Genomic DNA, 24,900 nt, shown 5'->3' with positions numbered 1-24,900 from the left:
AGCAAACTACACCTTAAGATTTAATTTATATCACCAAAACAGAATCATCAAAACCTTCAAATCCACGTTAGAGGCATAATGTGTATTTTTGCACAGGCTATCTGGAGGTCCTAAATAAAGGTATGCAGGAATCTTAGTGAAAACATATTGCCAAGCAAAACTAGACTTACCTGAAAGTGCAAAATTATGGTCCATATCAACCCCAAAGTCAACTTGGGATTCCCATCTGTTATGTCATCATTTCTAATGTTAACCAGTTTCACCTGCCAATGAGGGAAGAAAACACACAGAATTGAAATAAATATGCCAAGAACACATACCGCACTACATAGGCGCGACTATGAAGGAAGCATTACTCACTTCCTGAACCTACTCCGTTATTTTCTTTAGTTCTCACAAGCTGAAAGGAATTAAATTCTGGCCGCCTGTGGCCTGCAAGGAATCACCCTCTCCCACCCACGCTGACTTGAGGAGATCCCTCAGCTGTCACTATGCCGGCAAATCCGGTCCCTGTGCCAAATGCCCTTCATCTCAGCCTGTGTCAAAGCAGGACGGTGTGATAGATGGGGAAAGGATAACAAGGACATGCAGATCTGTAACTGTGGCACATCAGTCTCAGGGCAATGCTGAATCTCAGGAAGTGATCACTGGCTTTCCCCATGCTCTCCCGTACCAAAGACAGAATCCAGCAACAAGAGAACTCGCCTGTTAAAAGCACAACAACCTAGCTTGATAAAACCAAGAATTTATTATCCCAAAAATGCCATAATAATGACAAAGGTTATTATCACCTCTGCTGTTTTACTCATTCACAATGCTGTAAACATGAAAAGGTTAACAGGGTTAAAACAAAGGTTGGTATTTTTGCCATTCCAATATACTCACATTCAGAGTAAATTTAATAATTCTATTTTCTTTGTTGTATTTTATTATTCCATTCAATTTCTCCCTATGTCTTCTTTATCCAGGTAGCCTAGCAATTAATGATGACTCAGATAAAAGGTATTTTATGCTTATGCTAGTAAAGCTACATGCATATGCTTTATAACATATGCCCTGTTATCAACACTAAACAAGTAAAGGCATGTTCTCTTTTTGCTCTGCAGACATAATCTCAACTATTAGGAGAAAAAAAAAAAAAGAAAAAAAAAAGAGAAAAGAAGAAAAAAGAAAGAAAGGAAAAAAAAGCACTCTCTCTGGAAAAAAGTGTATTCCCCAGTTCAAAAAAAGAAATGAAATACATCCAAATGTTTTCCTCTCACTGCATATGAAAGCTGTTTGTGTTTGGCAAAGCTCAACATGATAGTCAAATATGCTTCTTCTTTATTTTTTTCTTTGTATTTTATTTTTTCCCCCCAAGTCAGGCTCCAGAATTATCCATATATAGACTCTTTCTAACCTAAGTAACAATAAAGCATTGTGTCTGGAGGTTATACATCCACCCTGAGCAAGTTACCTCCTAAATATGGTTTAGAAAGAAATAACAAGAGTGCCACACCTCTTTAACTCTGCCTTTCCTTCCTGAGCTGAACCCCAGTCTCTGGAAAAGTCACTTTGCCTTCAAAACCTTTCACAGCTCTCACTCCAGGCTAGGACCCCCTCTATAAGAAGGGGAGGGGGAGCTGAAACTTTTACCCAAGAACGACAACAGCATACAATTATTTTGTAAGCTAGGGTACAGCTTACACCTTCATGAAACTGCAAGGCTGAAGAAAGCACAAAAATTCTCAGATCACAGTCAAGAGCCACATGATGGAGGCCTGCTGTTCCCAGGGAGAGAGGCTGATCTGATTTTACATGTCCTGTGACATGTACCTCAGGTCTGGCATACAGAAATAAGGCACGGTGCAGCACAAATCCAGAGGTCTCACTGCATAAAAATGCCCTTGTGATCATCAGTTCAAGTAGCCTTTCATTTACTGAGTAGCATTTTTGTTCAATAGCCCACATAAGTTCCCTCTGAATTCAGGGAAGCAGGATTGAGTTCTTGGTGCACAAATATCACCCCACAACCTAAAGTCTGTAACTACACTCACAATACGGAAAAGGCAATCTGCTTAAAAAATAAAAATTAAGTATCTGCTTATGTTTTTTCTACCTTACACTTTTTCACACTTTTAAAGTAGCAAAAAAACCACAAACCTAATCAATCAAAATCAACCAAAACAGCTCATTTCCAGTGTCAATTCATAAGGATGGGTTAGACAGAGATGTAGTTTTAATTTCCAAAAAATTTTTTGACATTTTTGAATGTTGCCATACTGCAAAAGGAAAAAGCGAGAATCCTAAATTTCTAAAAGAAATGTAAAAGAAATGTAAAAGCAGAAAGAAACTCATTCCACTGCAGTAGAAAACCACCAGGGAGTGCAGTTTTCAAGTGTTTGGTCCAAAGGTGAAATTAAACCCGAACCTTCTACAAGAGTTCTGGTTTTATCAGGAACAAGGCTCGAAAAGGGTTTTCCAAAAGAAGTACTGTCAAAACGAGTGACTCCCATACAAAGTTCTAATTTCTCCGAATCTGCATTTTGCACTAAAAAAAGATTTTGTGAAAAAAATAATACATGCCAGCTGGTGTTTGAACAGCTTGCGAGATTTTTAATCTATTATAAGCAATTCCTGTGGATCTTCCCCATAATTTTCTCCTCTTTACCACAATCTTCTACCACATGTGTTGATGTTATTGCTCAGAAAAGACTGGTGTAAAGCTACTTCTGAATACATCCCTCTTTACTGTCTCAAGCACAAGATCAAGCCAGCCCTATACCAGCAGCTGTTATGTTACAGTGTGCATGAATGACCAAGGAGGACATTTTTTTTGTTATTGTTTTTATTTATTAGTTACTGGTTATGCAACTTTTGTTAACATCTTTTATCAAAATGTTCACCGTACCTGGCGTTTTTTCAAATAGTCAAGTGCAATTTGGACGTTCTGGAGTCTGTGAAAACGCATCCGACCTTTTTCTCGGGGCTAAAATTGGAAAACAATAATTGTGAGATTTCCCTTTCAGACAAAAGAACAAACAGTCTGGCTCAAAAAATACCACATATAATGTTCTAGGCTCTACAGTTTTAATGAAGCCAATAGCCAATGTCTTTGGTGGAAAAGTGTGCTTTAATGACTTTCCTTTTTTTAAGCTGTAGTTGAAATTTTTTAGTACAATGGATGGAAAGGAAGATCAGTGTCCCAAGGTGCAACTTTGCTCCATGCTGGCAGATAGCTGTTTCCCTGTAAAGTACTACTTTGGCCAAGAGAGCTAAAAAAAGGCCCCACGTGAATCTACAGAAACCAAACTACAATATGTAATTATAAAAGACAGCATATTAAGCAAAGTAAAATATAAGTAATGTCATGGACGTTTATGTTGCTCTGGTAAACTGTAATGGAAAGCTTATCTCTGTACACACTTTTATGATTTAACACCATTTATTTATGATATGACTGCATAATCATTGTAACAGCAATACATATTTATTTAAAGGCATCTAATAAAGATAATACCTTCCTCCAAAAAGACATAATACAACATATACAGCCCTAGAGTGTATATTTAAACTCTTGACTTGGGTAAACATTATAAAGCGTGAAAAAAACTAATCACTCTTCTCAAATCAAAAACATATGAGCAAGAATCTGTGAAATGAGCGGTGTGTTAATGGAAACATGGAAAAACTGCATGCAGTTAGTGTAAAATCACCAAGAAGAATCACACAGAAAAAGAATACTTTACTTAGCTGTCACAGATCAACAATGGGAAAGCAGTTAATTTTTTATCATCATATTATCCAAATCCTTATGTTCTTCTTCCTTATTTCTGATTTTTCACAAACTTTCACAGCAATAAATTGAAGCAAACTATAATTGCTAGGGCTCAGCCATGAATGAGAGTATTTCCTCAGACAATCGCTGTGAAACGCAAAGATAAACCCAAGCCTTCCTCACTTGACTTTTTTTCCCCCTGTGGAGTATCAGATGCTTGCCAAAACAAAACATGGGAAAATGGAGTTGAATAAGAAGCATAAACTGAAACACAAAAAACTTTAATTTCCATTGTAGAACCTTTGATTTAGCTCCTTCTTTTTCACACTAAGAGCCCAGGATCAGTCCCTGCAGCCCTTGCTACTGAATAACTTCCATGGATGCAATGAAGGACTGCAGACCTGGAACTTTGCTTTACAAAACAGAGAGAGTAAAATAAATCCCAAAGTGTCACAAAATAAAGGTCGAGGATCTCAGAGGGGAAATATTTTTTTTTCTACTGTATAGCTAAAACGCAGCATTGTGAGGGATGTTATGCCTCTAGAGAAAAGCACACATATTCCACTGAAACCACAACTGCAGCACGACACACACAGAGCCAAGAACATAATTAGGCCCTATGACAACAAGCTGCTGTAGCAAACACTGACAATGCAGGTTCTACAAAGGCATGGAATGGCTTCTTGGACTAACAAGCACTCAGCATTTTATACTTCATAGGTAGATATTTCCCTTCTGGATGGTTGAAACACAGTGAAACAGTAATTCAACATCTGGTGCCAGAAAGATAAATCCTGCAAACCATCCATATACTTGGTAGCCCTACACACAGTTGTCACATAGCTTCTACTTTGACTATCTGCTTTGAAAAAGTAACTATTACATTTGATAAATTCTAAGAAATAGATTTGCGCTTCTAAATTACCTCATTTCAAAATATTATCCAATATTACATCAAATACACTGTGTGTGAGGCTTCTAACTAAGACAAACTGATTTTCTGCCATCATTTTAAAGCCTTCAAGGCTTTTTCTGAATTAATTGTAAATTGGCAATAGAGATTGCATGTATAAAAGCTTGGTTTAATGGAATTTCTGGAATTACTGTAATTCCCTAACTGAAAAAAATAAAAGTCCTATAGGATTTTGATAATGTTGCACCTTGGTTTTGTACAGCTTAGTGAAAGTAACAAACAGCTACATTAAACCTTAGCATTTTAGCTGTTCATAAAAAAGGCCAAATAAATATTTGTCCTTACCATACCTCCATTTTAAACATACGTGTCCTGGTTTACCAACATGCGTTCTTTTGTCCTTTCTATGGAACTACTGCAGAACACTGAACTAAGAATCGACTTTTACATTAGCAGACACCACACTTCAAACACTATGTTAGTACAGTTATGGGGGTCGGCACCTACCCCCTTATCCTCATCCTCCACATCCTCATGCTGTTCATATGCGCATGCTTCTGTTGAACTCACCAACCGTAAGGTCTTCAAAAAATCTCGCTCTCTTGGCTAATGAATATAACAGACAGGAGACAGGACAGCAAAGACACAAGACAGACCACAAATGAAAAGAAGAGCATGAAAAGAAGAACATAACGAAGAGAACAAATACCAAGCAAAGGAAGTAATGCTCACAAAGAAAGGAAATGACATTTGAGGAGTGTGTTAGACAATTTAGGGGACATTTTACCCTTGCTATTTGTAAGTTACTCCCTCTAATGGGAAGCGATATTAAGCATCCAGTACTTGTTAAAAGAAAAATTATAAAGAAAAGGGAAGAGCAGAAAAACTAGTATATTACCCTATTAAGAAAAGAAGTCTCACTGACCACAAGAAATGAAGCAAACAGATTGCATTCTCCTACAGGATTCATGGTGCAATATTTTACCAACAGAAATATAGTAACTTGTGTCTTTGGTATCAAGTCACAGGTTATGGGAAATATCAAAGAAGTTTCCAGCAGTCAATACCCTAAGAGTTAACAGAGTGTATGTATATATAACAAACTGGAACTCCTGCATTCTGATTTAAAAGCTTACCAAGGTGTCTCCAGAAAGGACTTCTAGAAGCGAGATTAAGTTATGTCCATCTCTTAGGTCTTCATATAGGTCATTCACATGTTTTCGAACCTGCACAGATAAATGCAAAAGTAAAATTTAAGTCCCCCGTTTATACCAAAGAATTCAGTCATATAAACAGTTATCTTTTAATATCCACGCATACACATACATCAACTTTCGCTTTCATGACAAATTTACAAATCTAAATTCTTTATAATAACAGGCAAAATTCACACCCTTGTCTGCACTCATACTGTTCCATTGTATTTTATTTAATTTTATTGAAAACAGTGTCAAGTTATATGCAACGAATGCATATAGCAACCAAAAATCAGTATCTGACAGTTTAAACGATACCAGATATTCACCTATTTTGACCTAAATCTTGATCACTTACAGATGATGCTAGCTAGACTCTGTGAACTGTGAAAAAATGCACAGAGCAAAATCCTGTCTTGGCACATGTATTACCCTCAGCACGCACGTTCACTGTTGTCAGGCCAGAAGTCGATGCACATTCTGCCTTTAAACATATTACTAATCAAGCCATATGGCCCACCAATTAACAACATGTTTCCCAGTGCTGAGTGAGTTTTCCCAACAGCTCACACATCCTTTTACAACGTTCCAAAGAAATATGATGTTTAGTTGATCCGGGGAAGCCAAGGGCACACACAGCCCTTCCCACCAGCTGCAGAGGTTAACCCTCCTGACGGCTCTGCAGTGCTCCTGTGCCCGTGGTCAGCGACCCGTTGGATCCACTTCCCCTATGCCCCCTAAGAGACAGCCAGCCTTTGCCACTTGACCTCTTTTGACTGAAACGGGTTGAGAAGAGCTGATAACCAGCAGATCCTGGGAGGCCAGCCATGAGTGAGGGAGCAGAAGTAATAAGAAGAGAGTCAGCTGAAAGCCTTCACTTTTCTGATGGGAACAACAAAGCTGAAAGATGTCTGCCCATAGGCCAACTTCTCGGTTTTTAGCGTTAGGTTAGCTAGCTCAAGTATAATCTTATTTGAAATTGTTAAAAATTTCAGCCACTCGCTCTTTAAAAGTGAAACAAAGGGCCTCACTTCTCAGATGCAGAGCTTCTTGACACTGTCAGTCAGGGCAGAGGTTGAGGGCTTTTCAGATACAATTTAATGTTGATTCACTGATGTTCCCAGTAAGGCCAGGTCAGAAATTTCCTAAGCTTCCAGATGATAAAATACAACATCAAAAGGTTCTTCTAAAGTTTTCACATCTACTAGAGGCAAACTGCGCTTCCAATACAAGATCTGTAAGACGATCCCCTGACTGCCAGCATTTCTGTGTGCATGACGAGGACAGCAGGAATCAATCCAGACCTTTGGCCTTATGCAACAGTTCTGTTTACCTGACTTTCGGGGAGATTTCTAGATCCATCTTATTGATTAAATCACTGCCTCCATACTGGTGATCAGCTTGATAAATGTTTTTTAATTCAGGTTTTCTTACTCCAACTTCTAAACTTGAAATTACCATGTGACCCGTTTTTACAAAGACCATCATCTTAACTGGGAATAGTATCAGAGTATATTTACGTTCGTGTTGAAGACTAGCCAGAACAAGCCATCTAGAAGACTGTTCCATACAGAATTACAACAGATAATATTTTCCAAACCATTTATAAAGATTCTGCAGATGCAATCAAGGTACATGCACAACATCACTCTTATACATAGCTTTATAGACTCACACACATATACAATGTAATTTAATTCTAATCCCAACTGTGATTAAAAATCCAATGTGCAATTAATTTTTAAAAAATGACACATGAAAAAATCTCTGGGAATGTGAACTGCTGTTAAGCTAAACAAAGAAACAAATGTTCTCCTAGTATATATGTGGCAGAAGAAAAGGAAAGCCTCAAAGATAACATGAAAACCCCTAATACTAGATTTCATTATGCTAAATGCTGAAAAAACTAAAAGCACAAGGGTCTTCATTTTTTAACCCAAAACAACTGTGCCTTTTTAGTTTTCTATTCAAAGAACCACGGAAAACTGAGTGCTGTACACTTTCCCACAAAAGCAGGCAATTTTTCTACAATAAAACCCTGTGAGAGGGTCCCTCTCCTCCTTGCTCCTCTGGCCAGGACGTGTCACTCTCCAGCTCCCTTAGGAGAACTGAATCCTAAGCCAGACCAGAGCCACAATGCAGGCTGGCGACTAGAGACAAGGGAGGACATCAGGTTAAGGACAGAGGAAAGGGGCGTACATCTAAAAGACATGGGACCAGCACTGCTGAAGAGCCATCGCAAGCACACAAGTCAACGTCTCCCCTCTTTTCAACACAAAACTCCTGACAATGGTAACGTGCAGAATTGTGAGATAAGAAAATTCAACAGTTTCTAATCTGTCTATTTTATTTTCTCATTAGATGCAGTATAATTTTGTGCCTTAAAGATGATTTATCCTCTGGCCTGTCTCTCACAATGTACACTTGTTTACCTTCTATCTGTTTCTTACACTCTGAGGTTTCCAAAGTATTTCAGAAACTACCATTTTCCCCAACTCATCTTTCTGGAAATCACAGATGTTTCAGAGACGAATCCATACGGTTTATGAAGAAAGTGCCGTAGAGGTCTCACAACAGGAAAACCAGCAATATGCCTTAGACTTCTTTCTTAGTGCCACCACTGACTGACAGTTATTGAGAAGATTAATTAATTAGGACATACTACTGTGACATGCTAGCTCAGGATAACATAATACAGAATTTGTTCCAACGCCCTGAGCAGCAGATGTGCACCTGAAAAGATGTATTTGGGCAATTGATGTATAGCAAGTGCGTTCACTCAACGCAGGAGGCCACATCTAGAAGAAACACTTTGTGCTTCTCAAGAGATCCTACATTGCTACTTGAGGAAAAGCTCAAAAAACCTCTCTCTCAATCATCGCTCAGGCAGGTTTTGCCTCTCAACACATATAATGAATTCTTAGATCTTTAAGCACACAAAAACCAAGTATTGTTTCACTGCTGTTTTCCTGACACATTCAGACTCCTTCAAATTGTGTCATACCACACGTATTCAGGTTCCTGGATGGATCCGCAGGATTTGCAGACCCCCCTTGCATTTCATTAAGACTTCTTGTGGCTTTTCAATAAAACAGCAGAATTGTCAGCCCTGCGCTCTGCAAGGTCCACGTGCAAAGTAGGTTACATGCTGCCTCAGGCAGCTTTTTGCAATATACCCATGTGAGTGTGGGAGATTTGATAATTTGGGCATGACAAGAGATTCTTTAAGGAAGATGTGGGAGGTATTTAGTGGCTATGGGGCATATGAAAAATGAGAAGCAAAATGGCTTCATCAGTCAAAAGGAGACAGGGAAGATTTAAGGTACTGTTTCAGAGATGATTCATCTTCTGATCTTCTTCTTCTGGCATGCATACTACAATGTTTGTGTCAAGTAAGGCTCCCCCCCCCCTTGATATGAGCATGAGATATTTTTCATATCATATATTCCCAGTAAACTTAAGCTCTGCATTGAGGAACCTGCGCTACCACTAATAAAAACAGCTTTTAAAATTGGAGCAGACACAGAACTGTAATCCTGCCCCAGACCCCAGCACATTAGGCACTCTACAAATGAAGACCGTAAAGATGGTTGCTGCCTCCGAAAGCTAGTGAATTAATACTCCACATAACTTGCATAGCTTCATCATACTGTTCAGCTGACGCATTTGGTTGACCCTGCAATCGAGTTGTTATCAGTTACAACCCAGTGAACAGTACAATTCCCCTTCTGCAGTTAAAGGCCCTGAGCCACAGGGCTTGATTTCCTTTTCTGTAGGCTGGTGTCACAACAAACCTGACACCATTGTCTTCAGTCTGCCTGGTTCTCATTTCCAGTGACAGAAAATGAAGCCGTGATTCAGCTGCATGGGCACACACCCAAGACCATTTCATGTGCTGAGGGTTATGCCACTTGGCCCAAAGCTGCTTCTCCAGAAGGATGAAGGTTTGCCGAAGTCCGTCCAGTCCATCTCTCACAAACCTGTCCTGAATACCCTCACACATCTCAACAGCCCTAGACATCTACACATCTGAACTGAATCTGCACACAGTGACCTCTGGTTTGGCCATGGGCCACAGCAAAGAACAAGCTACAGGCTGTGACTATAAGTCTTGGCAGTGAAGTCACCTAAAACCTCTTTCACTGATGCACTTCACGGAGCCATAGCCAGGTAGAGAACCTGACAACAACTGTACAAAAGAAAAAAGCGGGATGAAACTTACCCACTTCTTATTTTTTTTTCTTGATATTTTTAGTTGTGCTGTGCTGACTATGGAAAAAATCTGGCTGCTTATGCCTGTATGGATGAAATGGGAAAGTCTGTCCCTGCTCTATCTGCAAGCAAAATCTGCTTGGTGTTGAAAGGAAGGAGAGAACATGCACTGCTAAAACTCTGTGAAAACAAAACGATCTCTACCCTTTTTCTGCTTCAGAAGAAAATCTGGCAGGAAAATAGTGTTGTGGCCCTTTTTGTGTATAAAGTGGATGCACACCTGGCATGGAGACACCTCACAGACATTGGTTCAACAGCACAGCGTGCCTCAGCCCAGTACCTAAAATGCTAAGGGATTATGTTCTCAATTGAAACAGTGTAGGACGGAAAGGAAATAATGTGTTGCAGAATACTGAGGAGAAGGCAAAAGAGGCCAGAGAGAGAGAGCGTATGATCAGATAAGGCAGGAACAGGCAGCAGCTACTCCCATGTGCCAGAGGCAGCCAGGAACTCCCTCAAGGAAGTGAGGCAACTGCGCGACCCTGGGGCCGCAGGCCTTGGAGCCAAGGCAGACTTTGTGCTCACACACTTGCAATCGTTCCAGTTTGTACAGGCTGACGAAAGCAGACGATTGTAATCAGGTATCTTTCTTAAAATATTGGGATTTTTCTTATCTGTGTTACAGGTAAGCTGAAGAGATCATTGAGAGAACAAGCCAAACCAGGCCTTTCCTTACAGTTTTCAGAACTGGCAGTAGTCGAATCAAAACTGATTCCTGTTTTTGAGAAACTGAAGTTTTGCTGACAAGCCTTTATTAATAAACAGCGTTATCCCCAGGCATCATCAAGAATTACAACACTACAGAGCCAAGAGAGGCCTTTCAGGCTACACAGCCTGGGAAAGTCTTTTCAAGTACCACTTTGTTCGCTTGGGGAAGTGAAGTTAATTAAATGCACAGCTCAGATACAAAGCACTACCAACTCCTCGGAAGGAAAATGGGATAGGACTCAAAAGTTAGAGCTGCAGTGGGTGTGTTTGGAAAAAAGAAGGTCAGGCCTTAATTACCGCTGAGGTCACTGATAAATCCTGACTCAATGCCCGTAGAAAGATCATTTAAGACTCCCATTCACTTCAGTACATTTTGGATCATGTGAAGGGCTTCAGATTTTTGGCTAGAGTAAAACATAAGATAACAGACACAGACGGTTAAAAGCTGCTGTAATTGTACCATTTCACAGAAAATGTCATCACTCAGACCGCTGAAACATTGCTGTGGCCACTGCCTAAGATCCTGACATCTTCATGAGCTTCCCTAATTTTTCAGCTTCTTAAAAATGTATTGAAGATTGTTTCTAGAAGACAAATTGTACAACAAGCACTAGTGAGGAATGAGGAAACAGCTTTCTGTAGGTTTTTAAAGTTTGTATCTTTCAGTCCTTTCACCTTTTGAATACAAAGGAAGCATACTGCCAGTTCCAACTGCATGGCAAATAAATGTAAGATATGAATAAAGAACTAAAAAATCTTACACAAAGTTTTATTTTGTTTTTATGCAAAAAGAAAGATTTACCATGCCAATACACACAAAGCATGACTTATGCCATTCTTCCTAAAAGCTCTGAACAGGCTGCAACAAGATCCTTGCGAAAATGTAGCGTGTAATTGTCAGAATATCGGATTTGTCGAAATTTTCCCATGGGACTGATTTGCCAAGCAAGGCTGCTTCCTCCAATGTCTTCAGTACTACTTATTTTGCTCTGCAGACTTCTTAGATTGCCCCACACAGCATACATGAGTGTTGCTTGATACACCCCAAGGCCACTCCACCTCGGGTAATTCAGATCCCTCCAGCCTGCTCAGCACAGCCAGGCTCTGAGCTGCGGTCCATCGCCAACCCAATGGCACCCCTAAAGATCAGGGAGCAGAAGCTGTTCTGTGCAGATCAACATCCTCTCTCTGGCTCTCTCTTATGTTCTTTAATCTCCTTATTTTTAACCAAAATTTTATTTGATAGAGATTCTGGGGAAACAACAAACTCCAAATACATACCCTGGTCATGATCTTTTGTACTGAAGCCTATACTAAGCTGAACGCATTCTATTGAAAATAAGCAAACGCAAATTCTGGCATAATTTAATCACTGGGTAGCCCTGCAATGGTAACCTTCAGGCATAGCTTTTCCCCAGGGGACAGCAGTGGGTGCAGCCAGCACAAGCACTCAGCTGCAGATGGTGCTGTTCCTCCGTCTCTGTGTGAATGTGCTCGTGCTGGACATGCACGGCCAAGCAGACACTGACTTGCTTCCCCCTCGCCCAACCACAAGTGTGTGGTAAGATGGCACAAAGGGAAAACTTGTGCTCAGTCTCTTCTTCACGCCTGTTCACTGGCAAGCAAACCCTGGTCAATCCACTTTCAGGTCCAGTTGTCAAAAACTCCCTTTCACTTCATTCTTTTCCTCACCAGTCTGATAATCCATTGTACTGAAAACTTCTCTTTTAGCTACGTTGGAAATAAATCATTCTTTATTTCATACTCACAGTTTTCTAGCCATTTGTTTTTGTTCTGGATATTAATTTTCCCAAACAGCAGGCTCAGCTAATGGTACTCCATTTCATAAAATCCCTTTATGATTTCAAATTCTTTTACTAAGTTACTTTTAAACAAGTCTCCCACACAAAGCGAGTTCAATATCCCTGATCTTTATAACAGATATTTTAGAACAGAAGATTCATCCTTGGCTGCAGTCTTGGACTGATCCTTCACTTACTCAACTGGCCAACATTGTACACACTACTAGCATTGGTACTTTGTGATTTGAACACACTTAGTGTGTTCCACCCCTCTGAAACCCTGTCCTTGTACCTGAATTTGAATCAGTCAAAAAATAAAAATAATTTTTTTTTTTACATTAACCTTCACATCTCTTCCAGACATCTATATTGCCTGATTAACCCACTGCTTTTGCATACTCTGTTTTGCATCTTATCCCCCACCTCCCATAGTTTCATATGTCTCTGGATAACTCTTAATAAAGCAACATAATTAAAAACACACACACACACACACTTGTATGACTTTAAGGTAAATATACTACTGTTCATATTAAAAAAAAAATCAGGACATTGCTAAACCTTGTCCTTGTATTTATCATGTTCCTATAGTTGGTTTCACGAAATGCATTCTAATGGTCTCCTAATCCCCAAATCAGCAAGTATGCAAGCAGGTGCATAATCTTATGTATGTAGTAAGCAAGAACTAGGACACAAATATGCACATTTATCAGTTCTTTTCTGGATTTCAGTAGTTCTGTGATATCTCAAACAATTATTGTGCAGGACAAGTTTAACCAGAAGTCTTGAGTCTTTTTTTTTCCCCAAAATTCTTATTTCTGCTTATTGCAGAAAAATAAATCTTGTCTCCATTCCAGCTCCCATCTCAGATCTTTCTGAGGTAAAGGACTACATCAATTAATATGGGTTGTCAGTACTAGAACCAAGGTCTGGCCATTAAAAATACCTCCACAGATCCCACTGCACTTAGTCATCATCTTTAACACGGCACTACCTCCACTGCTTGTAACACTTCCACAGTCTTGGTTGGCTGCAACTAACTTTGCATATTGGGATCAGCAAATACATCTGAATGGAGCCCATGTTGTACAGATTCACAAGCTCAGCAGAAATGGTTATCTACTAACACAAAACAGACATCTACTCCGTTATTGCCACAATTTAAAGCCCAAAAATATTAAGTTACAGAGCTTTAGTACGTGTTTAGTACCTGTTACCAGCTTTAGTACCAATTTCACCAAAGTAATCTTCACCCTACGAACAGCTCCCAGTGAGCACGAAGGAGATGCCACACACTGCAAGTCAGGGGAGGTCCTGTGCAATGCCACGCACGCTCCCAGCCCATTAACAATTCTTGTACCAGTTGTGACCAATGCCCACGATGTCCATCCCTCCCCTGTTTTGCACCTCAGTAGCCCTTTATGATTTTTCCCCAATGCCATGCTCCTTGTTCAGATGCTTTTGTGTATAAGACTATGTATAAATCTTAGAATAATAAAAACATTAAAAGTGCATTATAAAACCCTCTCAAAATCTCTTATTTTCTGGTTGTTATGAGATGCAGCCTCAGCATATATTACTGGTGATAACTAAAATGTGACTCACAACCTGCTTAAAGCCTAATTTGTAACTTTAATTCTGTTCCCTTTTAAAAATATTTTACTTACAAATGCATTAATACCAAGTAATGAAGAATACAAAGCAAACATCATTAAATTTCACATTATCTTCACGTTGCCCACTGAAAGCAGGCATTCCCACTGAAACTGTAGGATTGATGCAGATTGAAATCAGTAATTTAATGAAAATATAAGCTTCATAAAAAACTTGTCATTGGTCAGCTCTAAGACTCAAAGTTGAAAATTATTTTCATAACAGGGTTGGTCTGTATTAGGCTTGTCACTATCCCAGAATAATACAAACGTGAGGCTAAAAAGGACTAAACAGATCATCTTATTCAATTCCACGGAGTGGAGCAGATTAAGTTTGGTGTAAATGCTCCAGAGATGCTTGTTTAACTTATTCTTGAAAATTCAAATGAAGGAAATTTTACAATATGATATGTACACTTCAATGTTTTACTATGCTTACTATCCTTTGGGGGGGGGTACTTTGCCTTGCTAATCTTCAAACTAAATCATGTGTAAACTAAGCCAAATTTTTTGTTGCTCCCTCCTTAGAGCCTGACTTTGGAAAAGACTTGTCCACCCCCACCTCTGCATAACCCCCTTTTTACATACTGAGGACATGTTATCATGTCTCTGTTCAGTTTTGTGTTTCAGACTCAATAAACACAGTTCCTCACAACCTGTCCTTGATTTTCCAAGAATACATATCTTCTTGGTGCTTTATTACAGATGGCTGCAAACTTCTTGCCATCATAATGATGAGGTGTAGCGCAGCCACATGGAGTTTCACAACCGCATGCCCACAAACGTAAGGGAGAGCTACACGTGTCTACAAGAAGGCAGGGTTATGAGCTGTTTCCTCGTCTGTGCTGGCCCACAGAGTTAATCTGCAGCTATTGGAGCTTCCTAGGCATGAGCAAACTCAGCCCAGTAGAGGAGATGGACCCTGTAAGAAGCGTGGCAGGGTGAAGGCCGCACTTCCTATTGACAACGTGACACCAGGCCTGAGCCAGAGAAAGGTGCAGCCACAGTGTTACAGAAACAGGGTAAAATTGCAAGGATGAAGTGACAGAGCTTGAGTCCTCACTTGAGGATGCAGCACAGAAAGGTGTCCAGACCCATCTCTTGATGGAAAGGACAGCAGGTCCTTGCTCACTGTATGGCCCCCCCGAGGCAGAGGACGCTGTGGCAGCACCTGATGGCAGCCATGACAGCAGCCACAATGGAAGGCCATGGCTCTCGCTAGCTCCAGGTTTGGCTGCAGTCACAGCTGTTAATGATGGCAATACCCAAGCAAATTGTATCCCAGAACCTTTCATTCAAGCTTTCTGATAGTAACCTGCTAATGAGACTACATGTGGGAGCATGTCAAAAACTTGAGGTACACCATTCACACAGCATCCCCTGCATCTGCTTGCTTTCAAAGATCAGTCGTCCAGCCAAAGGTTGGATAGATGATAGTTCAAGAATTTGCCTCACTGCCTTCCCACGGAGTGAATTACTCTGTAAGACCTGTAATTCCCCATTCTTTCCTTCTATTTGGGAGACAGGTATTGTGCTTGCTATACTCCGGACTCCTAGGAGTCCCCAGTCAGTTGTGAACTCTTAAATAAAATGATAAAATGCTATAAATGACTTCAATTAGTTTCTAACTGCTGGGTGAATAAAACTGCACAACTAGAAAGCACATAACTTCTCTAAATATTCTTTAAACTGACCTTTCCTTATCTTAGTTTTACTCTAATCTTATTAAAATGTGTTTCATCAAGTCAGTGTTATGCAGTCTAAAAAGGATGGAGTACTTCAGTCTTCTCTACACCATTCAATAATACATCTCATTTTTTCCCCTCAGTAATGCATCTGTATTTCTCCTTTCTTCTTCATATTCTGACATAATCACAGAACCTTTCACTTGTGGACTTTTATGTCACTCTCTTACCATAACTCGTTCTGGACCTTTGCTTGTCTGACTGTATCCCATCAAGTTTTACTAACTCTTTTATACAAATCTTTAGTCCTACTACCTTTATTTCCATTTTTTGTACGGCTCCTTTTCATTCGACACATCTCTTACAAGCAGCAATATGTTCTATACTGTGCCTCCTATCTGCGCTGCTCGTCTGCAGCCTGCCTTTGTGTCTTCAACACAAGCGCGTTCAGCGACTGCCAGACCTCCTGCATTCCTTCCTCTCTTAGATTACCTCCCCAGGAGACCCTACCTATTGGTTTCCCGAGTTTGCGGAGTTTGGCTGCTTAGAAGCTCGCTGTCGGTTTTTTTCTTCTCACTTCTCTCTTTTCTTTGAAAGGTGAGCCTGCGGTTTTGCAATCACTTGCTGTTAAGTGACATTCCCCTTTTATGTTTTGAAGCAGTGCTTCCCCACCAGTGGAGACCTAACTAACCAGCAGTTTCGCTAGCAACTTTATTAACCTGCTAAAACAAGTGTTATTTCCAGCATGCTCTGACAGGCTGAAGGTCTGTCTCTGGGTGGCACTTATCCCACAACACACATGCCCACACCAGGGTTAAGGGTAGCCACTCTCACTCCTGCAACAGGCCGGCAAAGAGCACACAGTGAGCCCCGACCTGTTGGGCACACCGAGCTGAGGATGAGCTGAGTTGTGCCAAAGAAATAACTCTTTTTTGCACAGGCTACAAAGGCCATGCAGACGACCAGTTTAAATGCAGACCTCTACACCTGTTTTTTCTGTCGGTTATGAGGATAAATGATTGCCACAAAGTCCTGTGCTTTGAATGCTAGATGGTGACCAAAAAACCATTGTTGACCTCCTTGTTCCAATTCAACACCTCAAATCAACAGCAGCCACAACCACCTTTTGTCTCATTTTATCTTTGGCCGGAGACATGCTTCTGTCTCACAGTGCAACCAGTTTTCTTCACCCTTCATCCTTCCAGTTTGCCCTCTCCCTTCCAGCCTTGGACCACGTGCCACCAAATACACCTCATCATGGATGAATCGTTTAAAATATTGAAATGTAATGTTAATAGCATGTATCAAACCCAACCAATAAATCTGGCTTTCACAGCTTAAAACTGCAAGGATACATTAACTCAGACGAAAGGCAATATACTCCACACCTGCCTAAAGCAGGTAAGAGGTAAGGCTGGCAGACTTAATATTCTGATTAGAATCCAGATTCTGTATCTCAGTAGGTAGATGAGGATTTCAAACATTACATTACTACTACCTTTAAATCTCCCTGTTCAAAGCACCAAAAACATCTTTAACAGACAATACATGCTTCTTTACAGGAAAAAACTTGTTTACTCAGATGTATTCTTATGTCCCCACGCAGTCACACACCTATATTACCTCAGATCAAGCCTGGCATCCCAAAGTATACAAAATATTGTTGTAGAACAAAATATTTTGGAATGTTTATGACTGAATGTTTGCGGTTGCTTACTGTCTGGAGTCCAGCTAGAGGGACAAACGTTACTCCCACTGGAGCCAATGGCACAGTTACACTGGCCCCATGGGGGCAAGATCAAGCCAGAGTATTTCTAAATTGGTATATAAATGGTTATTAAATGTGGACACATCAAAAGTATATAGATAAAATATAATTCCATGCATAATTTAACAATTAATTAAAAAGCCAACACTTAATTGCAAATGGTAGAATTTTATCTCTTATGATCTCTAAGGATAAATAATTAAATATTGAATAAAATCTGTGCTGAGAGCTAATTGCAAACAATAAACCCACAAAAAGAGAATGAATTAATATATTAGTCTATTATAGGAAACATATTGGTTCTAGTGTTTCTAGTCTACCATAGAATAACCTCACAGTAGACTTAATTCTCCTTATACTCATCCTTTCTCATATAAGAACCTACATAAAACAATTTAAAATAAATAAATAAATAAACAAAAAGGATCATAAAAACATACACTCAACTGTTCCAAAAGTGCTGCATGCCATAAAAATATCAATGCACTTAAGCTATATTTCATGCATATTTAATTTACTGTTTTCAATTATTCTCTTTCCTACTCCCAATTAGTCATGAAGTCTGCATACATTAAAGAGGATCAAATAAACTTGAAGTCTGTGGCGTAGTTTTTATTGACTTGATTTATTTATTTGCTTGCAGAGAGATTCTGTGATGTGGTTTATCACCAGCCTCTAAAACTTTCACATTTTGTCACTGCCTCACCATCCTCACCAACCCCTGGTTACCTTCCTCCTTTGTCTAAACTTCTCATAAACACCTAAAAAGTCCTGAGTTTGCTTGCTGACCTGCTTTGCAAACACCTATAGATTATACTAAGCAGATCACAGATGCTGTGTGGTTTACTTGTCAGTAGAAGATTTTTGAAAAATTTGTATACGCCATGTGGTATGAGTCAATTATAATTGTACATATTTCCAGGGATAACAACAAAATCAAATATTTCTTTACAGCATTAACAGCTGACTTTTTAAAAAATTTTGTGAAGGAATAAATCTCAAAGGAAAAAATACTTCTGCTTAGGCAAGATGTTTGAGTATAGTCCTGAACACGAAATGGTCAAAAGTTTTTAGGAGAAAAAATGAAAGAGCCTGTCTACCTAGACACAAATAGGTCCTGCTGAACACTGAAAAAATGACATAGAGGAGGAAATCCTCATACCTCAGCCACACCCAAAGACTAAAGCAGTGAGCTCAGCAAGCTGCATGCTGTGTTTGAAGTGGGGCTGTACAGTTTACAACAGCTGTCAGAAATAACCAGGAGGAACACGCAGAAGATTCATTTATATGCACTTGCACAGCAAGCAATCTTCTTACTATTTTTATTAACACAGAAAAAAAAAAACCCATGCTTTTTCAAAGTGTATTTCAGATATGAAAGGCAGTAAAGCTCTTTAAAAAAAAAGTCTGCACAGTCAGACTAACACCAAGGATTTCACGCCTTAAAACAAATAAAAATGTAGAGCTAAAAAGCGTTCATTTCTAAAAGAAGAGGTGGGGAATGTTAAATAACAGATTAACTGCATGGCTAAGAAGAAGATATCGTAGAGTAGAGCTATGTCTAACGATAACCACTAGTGTCAGTGAAGTGCCAGCTTTCAGCAAGGGAATGACTGCATCGGATCAGAATGGCTCCTCTGCCATTAAATGCATACCTGAACGTTTCACGAAGGTATTGATGCAAGATGCCATTTGCAAACCATGAGCTGTCTGAAGGACTCACAGGAATCAATAACGCTGGGTTTCTATTATGAATTATGCATTTAGTCTTTGCACAACAAAAAGCACTTATTTCTACAATGTACTACCAATGTATCACTGCAACTCAGCATGCAATTTTGAACACAGAGCTTTAAAACAGTAGTTTTAAAAGCATTTTGTCCAGCTACTTCTAAAAGCCTTCTTGACCATAATACCTTTACAAGTGACTTTTGGAGCAACTAATGACTGTGCAGGGATGCTGCCCACTGCTCCCATCGCCTGCACGCTTCTTTTCCCAGGTCTCACTGGTTGAGGGTCCCAAGCCGACCCACGCTGCTGGGGGCAGCAGGTGGTGGCACCCCATACAGTGCCACGGGCAGGACAGGCTCCCTCTCAAGGCAGCTGCTCAAGGCACCCCAGGGTCCCATACTGCTGCTGGAAGGTCTGTTAAGAGGTGCTCTACAACCCTTCCTTCAACGAAAAAGGGAACCACTTTTGCCCAGGAAAGTGGTGGCGTCACCGTCCCTCGGGGTGTTAAACGAAAGGCTGGACCTGGTGCTTAGGGACATGGTTTAGTGGGTGACATTGGTAGTAGGGTGATGGTTGGACCAGGTGATCTTGGACATTTCTTCCAACCTTAATGATTTTGTGATTCTATGAAAAGAGAAAAATCATTTTCCCTTTCCACCTTTCGCTAGGTGTCCATTACAAATATCTGTTTTCCATCAGAGCACTGATCTAACCAGCCTCTGGTCACCTTGCCATTAACCCCATTTTCTGTACGTGATAATTTCTGATAAAGAAACTAAGTACTTCAAAACATCTTGTTTAACCTGTCAAGACTAAGCTGTGGTGCTACAAAACAATTTTTTAAATTGATTTGAAAAACGAATTGAATGACAAATTTGTCTGCTTTTACTAATTTTTCATCATTACCTTTTTTCTTTTCCCTCTTTTATCTCATTTCTACTTATATTTCACACTTTTCATTCTTTTCTCGGGCTTCAGGGGATTCAAAGGAATTTAAGGAAAAATTTCTGGGCTTTAAGGGAAATCAGATTTCACTTCAGACTCTTTAACCATGTGTGAATGCTACACCAGAATGAAAATCTTTTTCTTTCATTAATTTAGCCAGTTTTGTTATGTCAGGTGCTACTTACTGCTATAGCAAGTACTAGAATTTAACATACTATTTTGACAGCAGCAAAGCGAAACACTAGAAGCAGAGGCACATTGTGAGAAGTTAAAAGATGAGATCTCTACCCCATTGCCACCCTACACTGGAATGTGAGTTTCTTTCTGGAAGCTCATACCACAGCAGCAGGTAAGGCCAATATCTCACCTCTCCAGCCTGTATGTCAACAAAAAGTAAAAGATAGCGTATAAACCAGAGCCCAACCATCAGACATTAAACAGTAGCCTTAATGAGTGCAAAACTCTTACCATCCCAATGAAAAATTATTAAAAATTATAAAGAAAATATCAGCATTTTTTAAAAAAAATGTGGTGGCAGTCCATTTGATCATGAACTGTGGTATACAAAGAACAGCTGAATTTTCTAAATAACTATTACTTATCTATCTCTAAACCTACATATCTAGAGATTGTTTGCAGGAAATATTTCTGCAATGACTGTGGCTCTAGTTTAGTAAAGTACACAAACACATGCTTAACTGGTCAGCTGAACTGCCAAGGGATTAATCTCACACACTGAGGTTCAGTACGCACTTCTGTGCCTTGAATCCAGTGCAACTAAAGATGGACAGCAGAGGGCAGAAGGGTAAACATTTCTCAGCCATGTTGTTGTTTGTGGTTACTCAGCAAGTCCCTTAAAAGCAGAACTTAATTAGAAGAATGACAGTAGGCTTCCATGCCATCCACCCAACAAATGATGGTAACCCATAAAAGCATCATGCTGTTGACCTAGAAAAAACTCTTTTGAATATACTGCTATAAAGGAATTAAAAGTCCGGTACTTCCCCAAGGACATTAGGTTGCAAGAGAACAGAAGATTAATTAAAATGGGCAAGGAAAGAACTAAACAAGCAGGGAAAAAGTAAAAAGAGGCAAGAGGAAGAAAGATGGGGAAAAACAGAGAAAAGAAAAACAAAAAAGGAACAGGGGAGAGAGAAAAGGAAGCAGGGTAGATAAAAAGTAAAGAACGTACATAGGATGGAAAAAAGATTAAAGAAAAGTGCAATCCATCCCCATGTCTGTAGCAGGAGTTCTGTCCACACACATATTGTGGTCAAGCTTTCCACAGTCTCTCCTAACTTCTGTGATCACCTTTAACCTTTCCGCAGTCTCTCATAACTTGTGTGACCACTTTTATCCTTCCCACTTCTTGTTGAACCATAGCTCAGTGACAGATAAAGCACACCGACCTTTTTCAGTCAGTGGGCTGAAAGCACCTCTAGGACACAACTCATCTGCCCCTAAGGTACTTAGATCACCTACAGACAAGGTGGTCCAAGACACACAGAAGGGTCTCTTCTTTCTGCTAACCATAAAAAAAAAAAGTAATCTAGACAACTAGCTGAAATAAATCTAGTGAGATGCCTGAAACAGGTTAGTTCTCACTTTTTCTTTTTCCTCTGCAACAAGCTATCAGCAATCTGTGAGCATGTATGAGCTGCATGTATTTTGTATTAAATCCAAGGTAACAAAGCAGAAAGCTATGACCCAAATTCAATGTAATGTATAGACCAGGAGAGCTCTACTAACTCTGCCAAAAGTGCGTTCATTTATGGTGCTACTTTCCCTGCATTCCAACCATCATAGAGTATTTTCTAAATATGTCCTTGTGTCTTAAGAGAGAGCATCTGAACGATTAATTTAATTTCCATGCAAGTCATGGTCCTAGAAATAATGCTGTAAGAACAGAAATTGACAACTGTATCATCAACTGCTTTCAGACTGAAAATTTCCAAAAAATAAAGTTGAGTTGCTACATAAATTCCCAGTTAATGGAAGAACCAGTGTCAAATTATCATTTTTTTTTGTCAAAAAGCATTAAGCCACTATCCATCATTTTGGCAGTTTAACATCTTTATCGGTGAGGTGGACAGTGGGATTGAGTGCACTCTCAGCAAGTTGACACCCTCAGCAAGATGACACCAAGCCGTGTTGTGCAGTCGACATGCTGGAGGGAAGGGCTGCCATCCGGAGGGTCCTGGACAGGCTGGAAAGGTGGGACTGTGCGAACCTCATGAGGTTCAACAAGGCCAAGTACAAGGTCCTGCATCTGGGCCGGGGCAAGCCCAAGCACAAACACAGGCTGGGTGGAGAATGGATTGAGAGCAGCCCTGAGAAGGACCTGGGGGTCTTGGTTGATGAGCAGCTCAACATAAGCCGGCAATGTGCACTTGCAGCCCAGAAAGCCAACCGTGTCCTGGGCTGCATTGAAAGATGCATGGCCAGCAGGGTGAGGGAGGTGATTGTCCCCCTCTGCTCTGCTCTTGTGAGACCCCACCTGGAGTGCTGCCTTCAGCTCTGGGGCCCCCAGCACAAGAAGGACATGGAGGTAACGGAATGAGTCCAGAGGAGGGCCATGAGGATGATCGAAAGGTTGGAGCACCTCTCCTATGAAGACAGGCTGAGGGAGCTGGGGTTGTTCAGCCCGGAAAAGAGAAGGCTCCGTGGAAACCTTATAATGGCCTGCCAGTACCCAAAGAGCGCCTACAGGAAAGCTGAGGAGGGACTGTTTGTCAGGGAGTGCAGTGATAGGACAAGGAGGATAGGGCAAGGAGTAATGGCTTTAAATTTGAAAAGGGTAGGTTTAGATTAGATATTAAGAAGAAATTATTTACTTTAAGGGTGGCTGGTGAGGCACTGGCACAGGTTGCCCAGAGAAGCTGTGGATGTCCCATCCCTGGAGGTGCTCAAGACCAGGCTGGATGGGGCTTTGAGCAACCTGGTCTGGTGGGAGGTGTCCCTGCCCATGGCAGGGGGCGTGGAAATGGATCTTTAAGGTCCCTTCCAACCCAAACCATTCTGTGATTCTATGAAATTGTATTTGTGTAAGTTAACAATCCTTTACTTGAATTCTAAAGTGAGCAATCTGAGATGAAAATCAAGGCCAGCAATACATATATATATATATATATATATTTACCTCTAACATCACTCACACCAAGAACTATTTGAAGATGAAGGCCTAATGCCACTGACCTTGTCAAGCAAGTCAAAAGGATTTAGTATGAACTCTTCACCCGACTGCCTTACAGGTTTAGAGTCTAAATCCTTTCTAAGCTACTCCCAAGAGGCAAAATGTATGTCAACGATGACTGTGCATATTTTAAAATTGTTGAAAAAAATGGTGTGTATAAACGTAATATTCGTTACACTGCTCATCTGTTAAAACAGGCATTATTTTAAACTGGTATTGAAGGATTGTTCTCCAAAAAAGCTTCAAATGGGGTTTTCCACATTCCACAGAAAATTAAACCTGCATCTTTAAAAGGCATCTTTAATACAGAAAAAGATCAGTAGCCCCTACAAACACAGTCACAATTATCTTCAATTATGAGGAGAAATGCATGATGGTTAATTTGGAGATTGCATTTTGCTGCCAGACTAATGACAATCTTCTTCTGCGTGTTTTTTTTTTCTTTAAATCTAATTTGCCTGAAGTACTGTACAACAGATAAATTTCTTATGCTGTAAATCTGGAGTAAAATCCAGAGAACTCCCAGAAGGAGACAAAGCAGGTCGGCAGCCTCTTTGTCTTTTCTCATTAGCAAGCAGACTTCCACAAGAGCACGGGACCACTTGGGTATCCCAAGACCAGGGTGAGGAGGTGTCTAAATAGATGAGGTACTGGGAGCAGCTGTTTCGACACAGCACAATTCCTTTGGGTCTAGGAAACCCATAAAGGAAAACCTATTGGTATGAGCAGTATTTAGTGCCATTCTGAGGCTCCAGACTCACCCTTCTCACAGAGAGGTTATGCAGAGCAGCTGCTCGGAGGCTGATGTCAGGACCAATCCTGATGGCTCAGTCATGGCAGCAAGAACTGAAACAGCACTTTGCAAGAGAAAGTTCTCTCTCTATTGCTAAGAAAAATGGGGAGCAACTTAACGTCTGGGCTTTGCTAGCCCACAAAGTCATGCCATTTCCAAGAGATACCCTGATTTCAAATGTTTAAAAGATGCAAAACTAGAATTCTGCACCTTCTAAAGATTTAAGGAGCCATAAAAGTTGATTTTGAACATCCCTGAAGAAATTCTGGTACGCTTCAGCATCCGATATTTATCAAGTAGCTACAAGCGCAGCCACAAGAAACAAAGAGATAATTAAGTCACCCCCTTAAAAAATGCATTTTTCTCTATATATGAACACAAGCAAATCTTTCCAACAGTGTCTGAACATTATACTCATTAATTAAATCTCAACTCTGACAGATTACAGTTATGTTTTTATTAATGGGACTTCTACGTGAATTCAA

General features: G+C 40.1%; 1 protein-coding gene across 26 annotated transcripts in view; it reads right to left on the bottom strand.

Moving 5' to 3' along the window:
• The window catches only part of DST (dystonin), a 306,416-nt gene that overhangs the window by 188,204 nt on the left and 93,312 nt on the right, over positions 1 to 24,900 (bottom strand). For all 26 annotated transcript variants that reach the window (XM_080584837.1, XM_080584827.1, XM_080584857.1 and 23 more), the window contains 3 exons: positions 5,807 to 5,896; positions 2,891 to 2,968; positions 171 to 263 (listed from right to left, as the gene is read on the bottom strand). In XM_080584837.1, the coding sequence (XP_080440963.1) occupies positions 171 to 263; positions 2,891 to 2,968; positions 5,807 to 5,896 (261 nt within the window). The remainder of the gene's footprint in view (positions 1 to 170; positions 264 to 2,890; positions 2,969 to 5,806; positions 5,897 to 24,900) is intronic.

The sequence above is a fragment of the Anser brachyrhynchus genome (genome assembly GCF_964034855.1).
Source record: "Anser brachyrhynchus genome assembly, chromosome: 3".
NCBI lineage: Eukaryota > Metazoa > Chordata > Aves > Anseriformes > Anatidae > Anser > Anser brachyrhynchus.
This window is presented reverse-complemented; position numbering and strand designations above follow the sequence as displayed.